A 19,356-nucleotide genomic window follows, 5' to 3' on the forward strand; every position below is an offset into this window, starting at 1 on the left:
CAAAATTCATCGCAGAAAATGATCGTTCTGAAGTAGCCGTAGAAATCGGAAGAGTAAGTACAAGTACGATCACTCTAAAAATGAGGTTGTATGTAACAGACTTGTTAGTCTTTACCAACCATTGACATAATTCTGAAATGGTTGAAAGATTTTTGTAGTCGGACCCTTTGACTACGTTATACTCGTAATGCTTCAATTGCATTTCCAATTGCTCTTTTTCATCTCTGGTAAAATCCTGAGCATAAAACTTTTCAACTAATTTACATATATCCACAACTCTGAAAGACTCCGCTGCATTTTGAGGATTTAGGGCATTACTAAGAATGAACAATTCCATAGCATCATCACTAAGGCGACCATTAATTTCTTGCATCTATGAATCTATCGAAGCATAAAAGAGGTCTATTCGATAATGATGTTCAATGGTGAAATTGTCTTGATGAGCACGCCATCGACCTCGTTTATTAATATATGGAGCATTGAAATCAGGAATGTCAATATTTCGAAGTTCACAAAAGGATTTCACTTTTACAAGCAAATCATCCCACTTGTTATCCCTCATCTGTTGAAGTAAATTCTTAGTAGATAATACAAGCTCCATTGCATTTATAATATCCTGAGACTTACTTTGTAAAGTCTGACAAAGAATATCTGTGATCCCCATAATCTCTTTCATAAGATGCAAGATGAATACAAAATCGAAGGAAGTCATTTCATCATAAACAGTTGTTGCATCTGCTCGTTGAGAAGGAAGCCCATCATCCATAATCTTGAGCAATACCGTACACGATGCACTAAACATCTTAATTAGACCTTTCAATGATCTCAAATGAGAACTCCAGTGTGTATCAACAGCTCGTTGTAAAGTACCTATCTGATTAAGTCCACGCCCTGTCTCGAGTTCATTAATAGCAATCAAATATGCAATGTCATCTGCATGAACATTCTTCAATTCATCATTACGCTTACATGAAGAACCAACAATATTAACTATAAAAGTTAATCTATCAAAAAATTGATGAATAGGTGTCACATTTTTTGCTGCTGCAACCAAAGCCAATTGTAACCGATGAGCAAAGCAATGAACATAATAAGCACTTTTACAATCTTTTATAATCAAAGCTTGCAATCCATTAAACTCGCCCCTCATATTACTAGCACCATCATAGCCTTGACCTCTAATATTTTGAACATCCAAATTATAGTGAGCCAAAGCAGAATATATAGCATCCTTTAAAGTTAAAGCCGCAGTATCAGATACATGAACAAGCCCAAAAAAACGTTCTTGAATGAATCCATTAATATCCACAAACCTCAATACTATAGACATTTGCTCTCTTTTTGACTCATCTCGGGCTTCATCAACAATTATGCAATACTTGGCAACTGCAATTTCTTCACGAATTATATTTTTCACTCTCACCGAAAGCACATGAAGTATTTGTTTCTGAATATTGTGACTTGTATATTTGCCATTTTTTGGAGCTTTCGCAATTGCCTTTGAAAGTTCATCATTGTACATGGTCAACACATCCAAAAATTTAAGAAAATTGCCACGATTAGATGAACTAGATTTCTCATTATGTCCTCTAAACGTAATTCCTTGAAGTGCAAGCAACAACACCACGTGTATGTGAGCCTTCAATCGAAGACGATTAGTTGCAACTTGTTCATCATTAAAATTGTCGAATCTTCTTGATATATGTTGTGTTTGATTCATCAAATCCTCACATGCCTTTTCAGCATTATGATAGGGTGAAGATACATTATCCTTTCCCATATGGCCTAGGAAAGCACAAGCTTTTCCATTTCGAACTTTGTTCCACTTATCAAATCCATCAACAGTAAATGTAGTTTGATTTAAGCATCCTGAAGGCTTGTTGAAGATAAAACATGGAAAGCAATATGCTTTATCTTTAGTGGGTGAATACTCCAACCAAGGAAATTGTTCATACCAAGTTGACTGAAATCTTCGAGGGTGCTTAATATTTTTATTTAATGGATATTCTTGAAGAATAGGTTGATATGCTTTCAGATTCAAATAAACTCGACGAATCTCGTCACGTTGATTAGGATGATATTCCCAAATTTGTCGACGCAATCCTGGATCACGCTCTAAAGAATCAAGATCAACCTCTTCAGTTTCTGTATTTTTGAATCTTTTAGGAGGAATTTCAGATGGAAGATCATCATTATTTGATCTTGTCGATAGAGTCATCGGAGTAGCCGGATCCAGTTCATTTGCTCTCTTCCTTTGAAAAAATTTATCAATCATAACAGTATTTCTCATTTGATGTATATAAAACCTTTAACAATGGAAAACTCGAATTATTTCAAATAAGTGAATAATAATTATTAACAATAATATTAAACCAAACATTAAGTCAATGATAAAAAGTAAATAATAATAACAACATAAAAAACAAAAATATCAAATGTTTTATCATTCATGATCATTAACTATTAAATTAGCAATTCCAACTTCAACTATCTAGGCACTTTAATTTCTAAAATAACAAGATTAAATTAAAATGTCTAAATTAATCATTAGGAGAAAGCAAACAAAATCAAGGAATCAAATAAAAAGTAGAGAATCAAACAAAATCAAGAAGTCCAGTGAAATTGTGAACTTTATATCGTTCTATTCTTGAAAATGAAGATAAAAATGATAAAATAAATGTATAAATTTGTGTTAAGCTAGTAAGCTTTATAAATCATAATCATAGTGTGATAGATCCTACTTTCCCTTTAAAATGAGTGGCATATATAGTGGCAGATTAAAACGATAATAAGATTATTACACCAACAGGCAAGGTAGGATCTAATAAATTATTAGATAATAAGATTATTAGGTTGCGTTTTAAAATAATAATAAGATTATTAGGATCAACAGGCAATAACCAACAGTCTTAAACAAAAAAAAAGACAAAGTTCTACAATCTACATATTACAGATAAAATTTAGAATGATGATCGATCGAGAAATTAAAAAGGGAAGGTAGGATAAAGAAATGAATATGGAAACACCAACCAAAATAAAGATTTTTTTCCCTTCTCAGTTCTAAGAGTTTCAAAACCCTAAGGAGTAAGGATTAAGGAGAAGAGGAATTGCACCTTTCTCTTAAATCGGGATCGAGAACGTTCTCGTCGTAGTTTCGCAGAGATCTGAGACCTCCACACCTTGCGCCGTGTCGCTGCCGCCTACACCGTCGACTGGTTTGAAATGATTTGCCTTTCTACACCGTGCCGCTCCAAAGAATCAAGACCAGAGTCCTATTTGCCTTTCTCATTAATTAACTTATAAATAATAATAATAATGTAAATCCGCCTCTGGTTTCAGTGCCATCAAAATCCTCCCTAGTCAGTAATTCTAAAAAGAAAAATATAGCACCTGGAGCTTGAAGAAGCTCCGATTTTTCCAAACAAATCCCCTCATTCCAAATTCAAAAAATCCTACTGGCCATTCTGCTTTTTTGGACCATACTATGAAAAAATTTAGTGTTACGATCTCCCTCGCCCATCCACCTAACATCTGCATTTTGCTTCCAAAAAATTCCCTCCATATATAAAGTTTGAAACAAAGATGCCTGCCTCTTAGCCATATTAAATTTATTTACTTCCATGGGATCCAAATCAAAAGCCTTTTCTACAATAGAGAAATCCTCTTCAGCTTGCTTGACCTTGTCATGAATATTTCCAAACACCTCTACATTCCACCACTTCAAATGAGCTTTTAGCCTCTTAAGTTTGAATTGCAATTTATGAAGTCCATAACCATCACAAGGCAAATTCCAATTTAGCCAAACCGTTAACAAGAAATTATGATGTTTATTCCACATGTTTTGAAATTTAAAAACGCCACCGGTTAAAAGAAACCATGAAATGAAATGAATAAAGGGCAATGATCAAAAGCAACCCTACTTAAATGCTCAACTTGTACCAAAAAATCATGAATTTTCCATGATGGAGAAATAAGAATTCTATCCAAACATTTCTAAATTCTATTATTAGTCCACATAATTTATCACCCACAAAACCAACATCTAATAAACTAGCTAACATTGAAAAATTATTAAAATCATCCACTGCACCCATCTTAGGAAGAATCCCTACAGATTGCTCAGTAGGTTCAGTTATAGCATTAAAGTCACCACCCACTAAACAGAATTGATCAATATTAGGCTTATTGTCTAATAACTTTCCCCAAAGAATGTTTCTTTCAATCCTCATTCATTTAGCATATAGTACAGTCACCAACATGCTAATAGGAAATATATGAGAATGTAACTTGAGATGCAAGAATTGTTCATGATCCACCAACACAGTACTATCTAAATTATCAGCATAAAGAAACCAAAATTTTCCAGAATAATTTGTCAGACCATGAGTGAAACCCAACCTCCTAGTGATAAAAGAAGCATCGAATGATATAACAGGTTCAAGGATAGCCATAAAATTAGCATGATGAAATTTTTTCAAAAAAAGAGCCCTCCTAAGAGAGGCGGCATTACCAATGCCCCTTATGTTCCATATTATCCCAACCATTTAAAATTTTGAAAAAGAAGATGCTCTTTGAGCATTTGTTTTGCTTCGAGTTATCCCTTGATTAGCAACCTGAAGTTTTTGCATAACCAATTCCTTATGCAAAACATTATTTTTCTCTAGGATCGCACTTGCAAAATCTAAAAATGAAGAACTTCTTTGTAAATTGCTAGAATCAAAAGTATTAGATTCATCCATGTCCACAAAGGATTTAGACACTCGATCACGAAAGGGTTTAGATAAATCATCCACCAAAAATTCAAAATCCTTTTGCATTACAGAAGTAGAAGAATCTAAAAGGTTAGGAACTTTGAGTTGACAAAATATCAACCTCTCCAAACCTGTCACTGGGTAATTTACTGGGTCTGCAAAACTCATATTTGACACACCAGCTAGTCTTGATACATTCTAATTTCCAGAAAATACAATAGCGCCAATTTGTGGAACTGCATTTGAAGCTGCCAACATTTGAATTGCAACCTTCAGATCATCCCTAGGAAACTTAGAACGAATCTGAAAAGATGCAGAAGCCTCCACCATTGAATTTGAGCAGTAACCCGCCTCGTCCCTTCTCACCATAGCCACCTTTTTCCCCTCGAATCATTTAAACCAGCAACGTACACTTTCTATTGCCTATCAATAGAAATAGAACGCTGAATAACAAACTTTTTTTCCTTTCCCATCCTTAATCTCTTGTTCCACTTCCTCCACCTCCTTATATCGAACACCTCCACAGCCATCATTACCAAAACATACTACATTCACTGTCCGCTCAGAAAAACCTTCTAGATTATCTTTTCCTCCTCCTCCAAATCAGACAGGTGAAAACTGTTTCCACCTACCTGCTCCACCTTCATATTAGCTTGATCAACTGAAATTCCTTTCTTAGATCTACATTTACTTTCCTAGTCTGTTTAAAACCTCATCCCATGGCACCAAAGGGGGAACTACATTCACTATGTCTGCAACAACTGCATTCTTTCTATTTATCTTCTCCCTCATATCCTCTCCATCTGAATTAGGACCCAAATTAGTAGCCGTCCATGGACCTTAAATGTCTTTTCATGAAATTCCTAACTCAATGGGGAGCATAGGTGTAGGGGAAGCCTTGTGATATGTTCTTAAATAGTCCTGCGGTAAAATTCCTAGCTCATGGGGAGCTTAGGTGTAGGGGGAGCCTTGGGATAGGTTCCAATGCATGTTTGCATTTTTGTTTCGACGGTGTAAATCCAAGTGTGTAGCCTTGACAACGTAAGTCCATTCAGCAATGTAAGTCCAAGTGTGTAGTCTTGGCAACGTAAGTCCATTCGGCAATGTAAATCCAAGTGTGTAGTGTTGGAACCCCAGGTTGTTTTGGTGTGATCAACAAGTTAGGTTAGGTCCTGTGGTGTTTTAATCATGTGTCTAAGTGTGCAGGAACTTAGAAGCACAGGAGGTCGAGCGGAAGACGTGGCTAGCGAAAAGGACGGCATGGGGAGAGAGTCGACGGGCTCGGTACGTCCGATGGACGAGGTGCTGTGGAAGAGTACCCCGGCGAACGAGAAGGAAGCGCGCGCTGGTTCCGAGGGACGAGAAGTCGGAGTGAAAGATTGCTCAGGGAGCAAGATACGCAGCTAGTGAGAAGGTCGGCACGGGAGAGAGCTGACGGGCTCGGAGCGACCGAGGGACGAAGAGCTGCGGATGAGTACGGTGGCGGACGAGAAGGAAGCACGCGACGATTCCGAGGGACGAGAAGCAGGAGCGGAAGCCTGCTCAAGAAGGTCTGAAGTTGGGTTCGGGTGAACCTTATTCCGATTGGCCGAGATCACCCAAGTGAGCAGGAGACCCTGACCAAAGCGAATGGAGCCGGAGCAGAAGACTCGGGCTGAAAAAGTCAATGAGGTTGACTTTTCCCACCCGGGGTGTCCGGAACAGTCCGAGGCGCTCGGAACCATTTCGAGCTCCCGGAGTTGACTTTTGACCAGGATCGCGTCAAACGTGATCCATTACGAAGGAGATAAAATTTTATCCCCTCCCAGGCGCCCGGAACCCTTCTAGGTGCCCGACCAAGGCTATAAATATAGCCTTGGTCCAGAAGTTAAAGACAAACAAGCAATTAGCATTTCCAACACTTGTGCGCTTTATTTGTAGTTTAGCTTCTTTATTTTCTGTGCTTAAATGTTGTAAGAAGCTTCTCCGCCTGAAGGAGACATTCTAGTGCACATTTCATTCCTTGGATTAACAACCTCTCCGATTGTAACCAAGTAAAAATACTTGTGCCTCTTCTTTTAGTTTCTTTCTGTTTATTTAATCTATTTTATGCAAGTGTTCTGTTGAAAGTTTGAGAAGGGTTTGTGTTTTTAATTTACAGGGCTATTCAACCCCCCTTCTAGCCGGCCAATGTGGTCCATCATGTAGCCTTGGTAACATAAGTCCATTCGGCAGTATAAGTTCAAGTGTGTAGCCTTGACAACGTAAGTCCATTCGGCGATGTAAGTCCCAGTGTGTAGCCTTGACATCGTAAGTCCATTTGTTTTAGCATGTGTATTTCCTATGCGTTTTCCCTAACTTAAATGTGTTGTGTGCTACTTGGAATTTCGTTCTATTTCCCCTGTATTAAAATTTATACAAGCACAGAACTTTTCCTAACAACCCATGTGTCCTTAAACTTGGATTGGAAATGAAACTTAACATTTTTACTCTAAGTTCAAACCATGTGTTCTTCATAAGTTAAACTTGGATTGGAAACGAAACTTAACATTTTTACTCCAAGTTCAACTCATGTGTTCTTCAGAAGTTAAATCATATTACAGAAGTTGATTAAATATCTATTTCGAGGATTGGCTTCCAGGTCGTTGGCGAGTCACTCAACCTTCTTGGTTATGGGTGTTAGTATTAGCCCTAGTACCAATTATGAGATGATTGTAAAGGGCACATTATTGTATCATATTTCATTATAAATAAAATGACAAAGTTGGTTATTATATTTATTTCAGTTCAATGCCGATTGAATAAATATAATAATATCCTTGGGTAGTAGGTTCTTATCTATAGTATATCAATTGGTTGAATTGATAGTGAGATATTGTAGAGAACACTACTCTTAACTATTCCTAGTCGAGCATTAATATACGAGGGCAATATTAATGCGTTGAGACTAGCATGTAGGTCAACGGATGACTTGATCTCACAAGTCATGGATATGAGATATCAGGTTGACACATGGGTATATATTAGAGAATATATACTGAATGACCCGCCATGAGAATATTTCATGGATCGTTATATGAGTGTCATAAACATTCTCATGTGACTATTGGTATGAATAATCCTTAGACCTGAAGTCACTATGGTTCCCTATATAAGGAGTTGTGTACTTTGGTATCGGCAAAAGTCACCTGTAACAAGGTGAACAATAAAGTCGATCACTGGGTATGCAATGATTTATACGGAGGAATGTGAGTGATGTAGATGGGATCTATTCCTTCCATATAACGGAAGCGATATCTGTGGGCCCCTTGATTAGTAGGACACAAGAAAGTATGGTCATGCACAAATGAGTTAATATGAGAAATTGAGCTTCTTTGATTGAGTGTGTCTACTTAGAGATCAAGAAACACAAAGGTTGATAAGAGAATGACACGGTCTATGCCTCATTGATCAACCTAAATATCAAGGATAGAGGGGCAAAGTCATACAAGATAATAACCACGGACAGGTTAGGTCGGATCTTGACCTTCTCGTCACTTGGGCAGCAATGATGCTTTGCTAGATGCCACTCATTGCTTATGTATCTAAATATTGATTTGGGTACATTGCTAACGTTACGAGAACCTATTGGGTCACACACAAAGAACAAGTAGGAGACTTGAGTTAGACTCAAGTGAAGATTAATGGAAATAATCATTGAATTTCAAAATTCAATGATTATTTATCCCATTCAATTTTTGAAATTGAAATGAGAAGTTACACTCATTCAAAATGAAGAGTTACAAGTTTGGTCCTTAATGGAGTATAAATGCTCATTAAGGCCATTAATGCTAATTAAGTGTTTCATTGGATGAAAATACTTAAGCTATTTGCTCTTCATTTTTGAATTTAATCTTCATTCTTCTTGCTCCTCTTCTCCTTGGCCGAAATCCACCTTTAAGGTTTCTAGCACAACCTTTCTCCTTTTGTGAGTTTGTGAGACAAACGAACACTTGCTCGTGTGGATACTGTAGAAGCACGAACGCGAGATCGTGATGTGATCCGAGCTGTCGGGAGTCCGTGATCATGCTACAAAGGTATAATCTTTCATTCTTTTAGATCTAACTTAGTATAAGTTTTGTTTCCCTTCGCATGGATCTTCTAGAGGAAATAGGTTTTTCCGCTGCGCGTTTGCGTGTTTAGCAACCTATTTCCCTACAGTGGTATCAGAGCCACTTACGATGGGATATACTAAGTTTTAGAGTTTTATATGTGATATAGAAAAGCATGATAGGTTTATTATGATTTGCAAAATTATGAGTTTCGGCCCAAAATTAAATGTTTGGTTAAGAATGAAACATAGTTGGTATATGGCCAACAAGGTCTCGGCCAAAGGTGTTTTGTTCAAAATGAAACATGGTCAGTCTTAAGGGTTGTAGGGTCTTGGACATGGCAGCAACTCATAAACGAGGATGCAAAAATTAATTTTGCTTCGGGGGCGCTGCCCCCTGAAACCCGCAAGTGGCGCTGCTCCTTGACCCCCGCCCGCTAACCGGCTAGCGGGACTGCCGTGGCATTGCGGCTCATAATTTGTTAATGCAGTCATAGTAAATTTATGTCATAAATATATTATAAATATATGTGACATGGTGCATGGTTATGGCCCTTGAACCCTCTATGTGATTGTGTGTGTTGTTGTAATTCATAATACGACCCGCGTGCCGTGCCTTCATCCCTTTTATTCCTATTGTAATTTAGACTACGCTCGAATGTAACTCGAGTTTCTTTAGTTGTTGTAATGTACAAATTAGAAAGAAATTAGTCTACTGGACGATGGGGTGAAAAGGAAGGAAGGAAGAACAACAACACACGGCGACAAAGGGAGTGCTTGGAGAAGCTGCTTTGACCTAGGTGGACTCATCGCTCTTCTCATTGTCTTGAGAAGATCGTAGTTTATGGGGGTCATAACCGTGTCACATTTTGATTTATGCATATATGTGTAATGTGTGCTATGTGAAGTATTTGATACATGTTTAGTTTAAAAGATTAGGTCTTTTTAATATATGCCTACCAAAAGTTTAATACTCACTTCTGGCTCAATCAATTGTAGTAAGGTTTTGCCAAATCAAAGTGACTCAATTTATCTTGCTAGAGTGCAACTGGACAATTGGGATGCCCGAATATTAAACTTTGGGTACAACTTAAGTTGTCTCACTTAGATTGAGAATTTAAAGGCATATCCCATAAGATGGAATTCAAATTGTACTAATCTTGGGTGATTAGCCAAAGCTAACTCAAGATGAGCTATAATATGAATTTCATAAGATGGGCAAAATGAACAAATAGACTTGTTCATCTCGCTATACAAGAGTTGCATTTGATGCAATTTGTATATGATGCCTACCTACATTATACGAGTCTTGGGCGATTAGCCAAACCTAACTTAAGATGAGTATAATAAGGATCTTGTCCCACATGAATGTCATTGCGATTGGATTTGGAGCTAGTAGTGTGGGTAAAACCACAACCATGACTCGCTCCTACCAAGCTTTATAATTCAGTGGGAGCATCATTTAATTAAAGGCCTAATTAAATGATCGATATATAATACTAAGTTCTGCATTATGTTGATGTAGATAACCATGTCGTCAAACACGTCGAACACTCTCTCTCTACAATCTGCCCTTGATAAGGACAAGCTCAATGGAGCTAACTTCCTGGACTGGTACAGAAACTTGAGAATAGTTCTCAAGCAAGAACGAAAACTGTACGTCCTAGAGCAGCCCATTCCTGAGGCACCCCCTGGCTACTGCTACTAGAGTTGATAGGGATGCTTACAAGAAGCATCAGGATGATGCATTAGATGTGTCATGCCTTATGCTCGCCACCATGAACTCTGAGCTTCAGAAGCAACATGAGAACATGGATGCTTATGATATGGTTGAACACCTTAGACAACTATATCAAGGACAAGCAAGGCATGAGAGATTTGAGATCTCTAAAGCGCTGTTTCAATGCAGAATGCAAGAAGGAAGTCCCGTAGGACCATATGTACTCAAAATGATTGGGTATATAGAAAACCTACAGCGGTTGGGATTTCCACTAGGCCAAGAATTGGCCACTGATCTTATCTTGCAATCTTTGCCCGATAGCTATAGTCAATTTTTCATGAACTACAACATGAATGAAATTGACAAACCAATACCTGAGATGTTAAGCATGTTAAGAACTGCTGAACTAAACCTTAAGAAGGCAAGGCCTAGTTCCATTCTAATGGTGTCTAAAGGCAAAGGTAAGCGGAAGCCTAAAGTCAAGGGTAAGACCCAAGGCAAAGGCAAGGGCAAGGCTCATGCACTGAAACTCAAAGGTGGGGTTGCTAAGGAAGGAACCTACTTCCACTACGGTGAGACCGGACACTGGAAGAGGAACTGCAAGGTGTACCTAGAGGAACTGAAACGGAAGAGAAGTGAGACTTCTGCCTCAGGTATATATATTATAGAAGTCAATCTATCTATTTCTTCTTCATGGGTATTAGATACCGGATGTGCATATCACATTTGCACTAATGTGCAAGGGCTGAGAAATAGTAGATCATTGACAAAGGGCGAAGTGGACCTACGAGTAGACAACGGTGCAAGAGTTGCTGCTGTCGCTGTAGGAACATACTCCTTATCTTTACCCACTGGGCTTGTTTTAGAACTAGAAGAGTGTTGTTATGTGCCCGCTTTGATAAAGAACATTATCTCTGTTTCTTGTTTGTACAAAAAAGGCTTTCCATTTATAATAAAGGACAAATGTTGTTCCGTTTATTTCAATGATATGTTCTATTATAGTGCACCTCTTATGAATGACCTCTATGTTCTAGACTTTGAAAACTCAATCTATAACATAAATACCAAACGGTTTAAGTCTAATGATTTGAACCAAACATATCTCTGGCATTGTCGCCTATGTCACATAAATGAGAGTTGCATATCCCAACTCCATAGGGATGGACTTTTGGACTCATTTGATTTTGAATCATATGAGGCATGCGAATCTTGTCTTCGAGGCAAGTTGACAAAGACTCTATTTAGTGGACATGGCGAAAGGGCTAATGATCTGTTAGGACTCATACATACAGATGTATGTGGGCCTTTCAGAATAGCTGCTAGAGGAGGCTCTTATTACTTCATTACCTTCACTGATAATTTCAATAGATACGACTATGTGTATCTGATGAGACACAAGTCAGAATCCTTTGAAAAGCTCAAAGAATTCAAGAATGAAGTACAAAACCAAGTTGGTAAGAGTATTAAAATGCTTCGATCAGATCGAAGTGGGGAATACCTTAGCCAAGAGTTTCATGACCATCTCATTGAGTGTGGGATCATATCTTAGCTCATTCCACCTGGAACACCACAATGGAATGGTGTATCAAAAAGGAGAAATCGCACCTTATTAGATATGGTACGATCAATGATGAGTCATACAGATCTTCCTACTTCCTTTTGGGGGCATGCTCTAGAGACGGCCGCTTTCACACTTAACCGAGTTCCATCTAAGGCCGTCATAAAGACACCATATACGATATGGACTGGGAAGAGTCCCAAGATGTCTTTTATGAAGATTTGGGGTTGTGAGGCTTACGTTCGACGACAAGTCTCAAACAAACTTGGACCCAAATCAGACAAGTGCTATTTTGTAGGATATCCCAAGGAAACAAAGGGATATTACTTTTATAATCCCACTGAAGGCAAGGTGTTTGTTGCCAGAACTGGTGTCTTTCTAGAAAGAGAATTTATTTCTAGAAAGACTAGTGGGAGTGAAGTCGATCTTGAAGAAATTCAAGATACACAAACTAGCACCGACGCCTTGATGGAAATTGAACAGGCACCACAAGAAGTTGTGGAGCAACAACCTGTTCAAGTAGCACATGCTCTACGCAGATCTGATAGGACCCATCATTAACCTGAGAGATATTCATTTCTCTTGTCTGACCACGGCGATATAGAGCTTATTGGTCTTAATGAGCCTACATCTTATCAGGAAGTTGTTACGGGCCCAGATTCTGAGAAATGGCTAGAGGCCATGAGATCCGAAATGGAATCCATGTACACTAACCAAGTATGGACTTTGGTTGATCCACCTGAAGGGATCACACCCATTGGGTGTAAATGGGTCTTCAAAGTGAAGACTGACATGGATAGACATATGCATACCTATAAAGGTAGATTGGTTGCTAAAGGTTTCAAGCAAATTCATGGTATAGACTATGATGAAACTATTAGTTAGAGCCCTAGAGCCAATCATTTGATGATTGTATGGACTCATGTATATCATATTCTTATATATATATTAAGGCATTTGGTTTTTGGTTATTATGCTTATTTGTATTAGTGCTAGATAAAGTAAGTATAGTAACGTCCTTGAGTAGAAGGTTCTTACCTATATCAATCGATTAGTTGAATCGATAGTGAGATGATATAGGGAACACTACTCTAAATCATTCTTAGTCGAGTATTAACATTCAGGGACAATGTTAATATAATAAGACTAGCATGTAGGTCAGCTCGATGACTTGATCTCACAAGTCATGGATATAGAGATATTAAGCTGACACATGGGTATGCATTAGAGAATGTATACTGAATGACCCGCCATGAGAAAGTATCATGGATCGTTATATGAGTGTCATATACTTTCTCATGTGGCTATTAGTATGACTATTAGTCCTTTGACCTGAAGTCACCATGGATCCCTACATAAGGAGTTATGTACTTTGGTTTCGTCAAACGTCACCCGTAACTGGGTGGACTATAAAGGCGATTACCGGGTATGTAACAAATTATGCAGAGGGATGTGAGTGATGTAGATGGGATCTATCCCTCCCATCGACATCAATATTCTTGATAGAGTGAGACCACTAAGTGCATGGCCATGCCCAAATGAGTCAACATTAGATGTTGAGCTCATTTGATCGAGTGAGTCTACTTGGAGTTCAAGATTTAGATTGATTAGAGGATGACACGGTCTATGCCTCATATTGATCAATCTAGATGTCTAGGATAGAAGGACAATGTCACATATTGTGAGGAGTCACAATTAGTAGTCACAAGGTGATGTTGGATCTTAACATTTCTTGTAACTTGGGTAGCAATGATGTATTGCTAGATGCCGCTCATTGCTTATGTTTCTAAAAGAGTTTAGAAACATTGCCAACGTTACAAGAACCTATTGGGTCACACACAAAGAACATGTGGATGGAGATTAGGTTCATATGATAAACCAATTGGATTAGGTTCATATGATGCACCAAAGATTGGATTCAAAATTAGACTTATTGAGTTAGACTCAATTAGATTCCAATGTTGAATGAGTCTAATTTAAATTTGATTCATTGGGTCAATTTATATTAATGAATTAGATTCATTAAATTAAAATTGACTTGAATCAAAGGTTGGATTTAACTCAACAAGGAAGAGAATTGGTCAAGTTTGACTTGACCAAATGGAAGTTGAAACATCAAGATTGACTTGATGTCTTGCCACATCATCATGAAGGTTGACTCATCCTACTTGGCATGACCAACCTAGCCACATCATTAGCCACATCACCACCTCATAATGGTATGCCACCTCATTGGAGGTTACACATCCAATTGGTTTTAATGTGGCCGGCCACATTAATGAGGGGCTTTATGGTGTGGCCGGCCACACATTAGATGGTGTGGAGGTTTTTGTTTTGGGTATTGATGTGGTGTCATTATTCCTTCTTCTTCCTTGGGTTCTCCTCTCCTCTTGAGTTGCTGTGGTCGTGGCTATCATGGTGAGGAGAAGATGTTGAGTTGTTTCCAAGAGCACAAGGGAAAGTGAAGGTCACAAAAGAGGGTACTAAAGGAGTGTATGTGATTCTCTCTTCTATTTCTCTCTTTTCTCCTTTTTGTTCCCATCTGAGAGCTCTAGAAAAGTGCTAGCACACTTGGGGCTCTCTTCTCCATCTTTGAGTGGTAGAAGACCACTCCTTGTTCGTGTGGATATCACTAGAGGAGTGTCTACATTGACACTCTCGAGATCCAACGCTTCCTTGGACGAGCGGGACTAAACGAAGGGCACGCTTCAAGGGTAAACTCTTAACATATAGATCTAGGAGTAGATCTAAAATTATGAAACTCGTACTCGTATTTTTTGTTTGGTTTTCCTTGCACGAGATCCGTGGCTTGGGCGATTCGGGGTTTCCGCGACGCGAAAAGCGGTTTTCGCGGCCCGAAGAACCCAACAGAAACTTTTTCACCAGTTGCGATACTTGAGTCCATTCGGATTTTACTTGCTATTGCAGCTTACTATGATTATGAGATCTGGCAGATGGATGTCAAAATCACATTTCTTAATGGAAATCTACTCGAGGATGTGTACATGACACAGCCTGAGGGTTTTGTAGATCCAAAGAATGTTGGAAAGTTTAGTGAGTTGCAAAGATCCATTTATGGATTAAAGCAAGCTTCTAGAAGTTGGAATCTTCGATTCGATGATGCGATCCAAACGTTTGGTTTCATCAAGAATGAAGATGAACCTTGTGTCTACAAGAAGGTTAGTGGGAGCATAGTCATCTTTCTCATATTGTATGTGGATGACATACTTCTCATTGGAAATGATATCCTTACTCTTCGCTCAGTGAAGACTTGGCTTAGGAATTGTTTTTCAATGAAAGACTTAGGTGAAGCAGCCTATATTTTAGGCCTTAAGATCTATAGAGATAGATCTAAAAGATTGCTTGGCCTAAGCTAGAGTACATATATTGACAAGGTGCTTAAACGTTTTGCCATGGAGAATTTGAAGAAGGGATTCTTGCCTATGTCACATGGTGTGAGTCTTTCGAAGACTCAATGTCCCTCTACTAAGGTAGAAAGGGACCGCATGGATCAGATTACTTATGCATCAGTTATAGGGTCTATCATGTACATTATGCTTTGTACTCGCCCAGATGTCTCATATGCTTTAAGCATGATGAGCAGATACCAGTCAGATATAGATGAAGGTCACTAGATAGCAGTCAAGAATATTCTTAAGTACTTGAGAAGGACTCAAGATTATTTCTTTATCTTTGGAGGCGATGAAGAGCTTGTTGTAAAGGGTTACACCGATGCTAGCTTCCAAACAGATAAGGATGATTACAGATCACAGTCAGGGTATGTGTTTTTCTTAAATGGTGGTGTTGTGAGCTGGAAGAGTTTGAAGTAGGACATAGTCACTGATTCTACAACAGAGGCCGAGTATATTACTGCTTCAGCTGCAGCAAAGGAGGCTGTTTGGATCAGGAAGTTCATTACAGAGCTTGATGTTGTTCCTAGTATAGCAAGTCCAATAGACCTCTATTGTGATAACAATGGGGCTATTGCACAGGCTAAGGAATCTGTTCTCATCGGAGATCCAAACACATACTACGACGATTCCATCTCATTCGAGAGATCATCGATAGAGGAGATGTGAATATATGCAGAGTACCGACTGATGCTAACATTGCAGATCCTTTGACCAAGGCTTTGGCACAGAGAAAGCATGATGGTCACACTAGGTCAATGGGTATTCGATATCTCAGTGATTGACACTAGTGCTAGTGGGAGATTGTTAGTATTAGCCCTAGTACCAATTATGAGATGATTGTAAAGGGCACATTATTGTATCATATTTCATTATAAATAAAAAGGCAAAGTTGGTTATTATATTTATTTTAGTTTAGTGCCGATTGAATAAATATAATAATGTCCTTGGGTAGTAGATTCTTATCTACAGTATATCAATTGGTTGAATTGATAGTGAGATATTGTAGAGAACACTACTCTTAACTATTCCTAGTCGAGCATTAATATACAAGGATAATATTAATGCATTGAGGCTAGCATGTAGGTCAACGGATGACTTGATCTTGTTGGGACATTCGGGCCGCAAAAACCGCTTTTTGCGTTGTGGAAACCCCGAAGTCTTGCCACGGATCCGTGCGAAGACATAAAATTTTTCATGTACATGTTTCCTATCCTAGATCTACACTAGATCTACAAGAAAGTGAGTATACCTTTGAAGCGAAACCCTTTGCAAATCCTGCTCGTCCAAGGTCCGTCGAATCTCAAGTGTGTTCAAGTGTACACACCTCTAGAAGTGTCCACACGAACAAGAGATGGAGAGGAAACCTTAGAGTGTGCTAGCACCCCAAGGAGTCTCGGCAAGGATGAGAGGGAGAGCAAGAAGAAGAGAGGAGGAAGAAGATGATGCCTTGAATGAAAAATCAATTCATTCCATCACTAAAAGTGGTCGGCCACTTCAATGAGGTTTGTAACCTCCATGGAATCTCAAGAGTTAAGACTCTTGGTTTCCCTCATGAGGTGGCACTTGGTCAAGTCAATCTTGACCAAGTAAAGAAGCCTTGATGATGTGGAACACCATCATTGGCCGGCCCTATGCCAAGTCACAATGACATGGCATTTGGTCAAGTCAAGGTCAAGTCAAACTTGACTATTCATCTTCCCTCTCAAGTCAAGTCAAACTTAACTAAAAATTCTCCCATGGTTGATCAAATCTAACCATTGATTCAAGCCAATTTGATTTAATGAATCTCTATTCATTAAACTAAATTGATTTAATAAGTCATAATCTAAAATAATCTAAATTAGACTTATTGGACACATGAATCAAATTGAGTCCAACTCAATTAGTTTTATTTAGATTACTCTTGATCCAATTTGGTTCATCACATGAACCTAATCCTCTTGGTTCATCATATGAACTTAATCTCCATCTAATTGTCCTTTGTGTGTGACCCTATAGGTTCTTGTAACGTTGGCAATGCTCCTAAACCCATTTAGAAGCATAAGTAATGAGCTGTATCTAGCAATACATCATTACTACCCAATTACAAGAATGTTGAGATCCAACATCATCTTGTGACTACTAATTGTGACCCTCACAATATATGATAATGCCCTTCTATCCTTGACATCTAGATTGATCAATTTGAGACATAGACCGTGTCATCCTCTAATCAATCTAAATCTTGAACTCCAAGTAGACTCACTATAATCAAATGAGCTCAATATCTCATATTGTCTCATTTGGGCATGGCCATGCACTTAGTGATCTCACTCTATCAAGAATCACGATGTCACTCCCGTTATATAGGAGGGATAGATCCCATCTACATCACTCACATCCCTCCGCATAATTTGTTACATACCCAGTAATCGCCTTTATAGTCCACCCAGTTACGGGTGACGTTTGACGAAGCCAAAGTATGTAACTCCTTATGTAGGGAACCATGGTGACTTCAGGTCCAAGGACTGATAGTCATACTAATAGTCACATGAGAAAGTATATGACACTCATATAATGATCCATGATACTTTCCCATGGCGGGTCATTCAGTATACATTCTCCAATGTATACCTATGTGTCAACTTGATATCTCTATATCCATGACTTGTGAGATCAAGTCATCGAGTTGACCTACATGCTAGTCTCGTCGCATTAACATTGTCCCTGTATGTTAATACTTGACTAGGAATGATTAAGAATAGTGTTCTTTATATCATCTCACTATCGATTCAACCAATCGATTGATATAGATAAGAACCTTCTACTCAAGGGCGCTATTATACTTAGTTATTTGACACCAATACAAGTAAGTATAATAACCATAAAGAAATGCCTTTATAAACATATAGGAATTTGATACATCGAGTCCATACAACAATCATCATATGATTTGCTCTAGGGCTTTAACTAACAATCTTCCACTAGCACTAGTGTCAATCAGTGTAGGGTCTAATACCCAATGACCTAGTGTGACCATTATGCTTTCTCTATGCCAAAGCCTTGGTCAAGGGATCAGTGATGTTAGCCTCTGTGGGTACTCTGCAAATCTTCACATCTCCTCTATCGATGATCTCTCGAATGAGATGGAAGCGCCGTAGTATGTGTTTGGTCCGCTGGTGTGAGCGAGGTTCCTTAGCCTGCGCAATTGCTCCATTGTTGTCACAATAGAGATCAATAGGATCTGCAATGCTAGGAACCACCCCAAGCTCAGTAATGAACTTGCGGATCCAAACTGCCTCCTTTGCTGCTTCTGATACAGCAATATACTTGGTCTCTGTAGTAGAATCAGCAATTGTGTCCTGCTTTGAACTCTTCCAGCTCACAACACCACCATTCAAGCAAAACACGAACCCAGACTGCAATCTATAATCATCCTGGTCAGTTTGGAAGCTGACATCACTGTAACCCTTAACAACTAGCTCTTCATCGCCTCCATATATGAAGAAATATTCTTTATTCCTTCTTAAGTACTTAAGAATATTCTTGACCACTATCCAGTGACACTCACCTGGATCTGACTGGTATCTGCTCGTCATGCTCAAAGAATACGAGACATCAGGACGAGTACATAATATGGCGTACATGATAGATCCTATGGCTGACACATAAGGGTTCTTATCCATGCAGTCTCTCTCCTCTCTAGAAGAGGGACTTTGAGTCTTTGAAAGGCTCATACCATATGACATCGGCAGAAGTCCTTTCTTGGAATTCTATATGGCAAACTGTAGTAATACCTTGTCAACATATGTACTCTAACTTAGGCTAAGCAATCTCTTAGATCTATCTCTATAGATCTTTATGCC

General features: G+C 38.6%; 1 protein-coding gene across 1 annotated transcript; it reads right to left on the minus strand.

Moving 5' to 3' along the window:
- Window positions 1-373: 373 nt before the first annotated feature.
- Window positions 374-2,218, minus strand: LOC121972459 (zinc finger MYM-type protein 1-like). The gene has a single exon (XM_042524125.1). It carries the CDS (start codon window positions 2,216-2,218, stop codon window positions 374-376), a length of 1,845 nt encoding a protein of 614 aa, XP_042380059.1.
- Between the last annotated feature and the right edge of the window lie 17,138 nt (window positions 2,219-19,356).

The sequence above is a fragment of the Zingiber officinale genome, chromosome 4A, assembly GCF_018446385.1.
Source record: "Zingiber officinale cultivar Zhangliang chromosome 4A, Zo_v1.1, whole genome shotgun sequence".
Classification (NCBI taxonomy): Eukaryota; Viridiplantae; Streptophyta; class Magnoliopsida; order Zingiberales; family Zingiberaceae; genus Zingiber; species Zingiber officinale.

Excerpts from the sequence above, each read along its gene's own strand:
- LOC121972459 (XM_042524125.1), bottom strand. The coding sequence starts at position 2,218 with ATGACTCTATCGACAAGATCAAATAATGATGATCTTCCATCTGAAATT.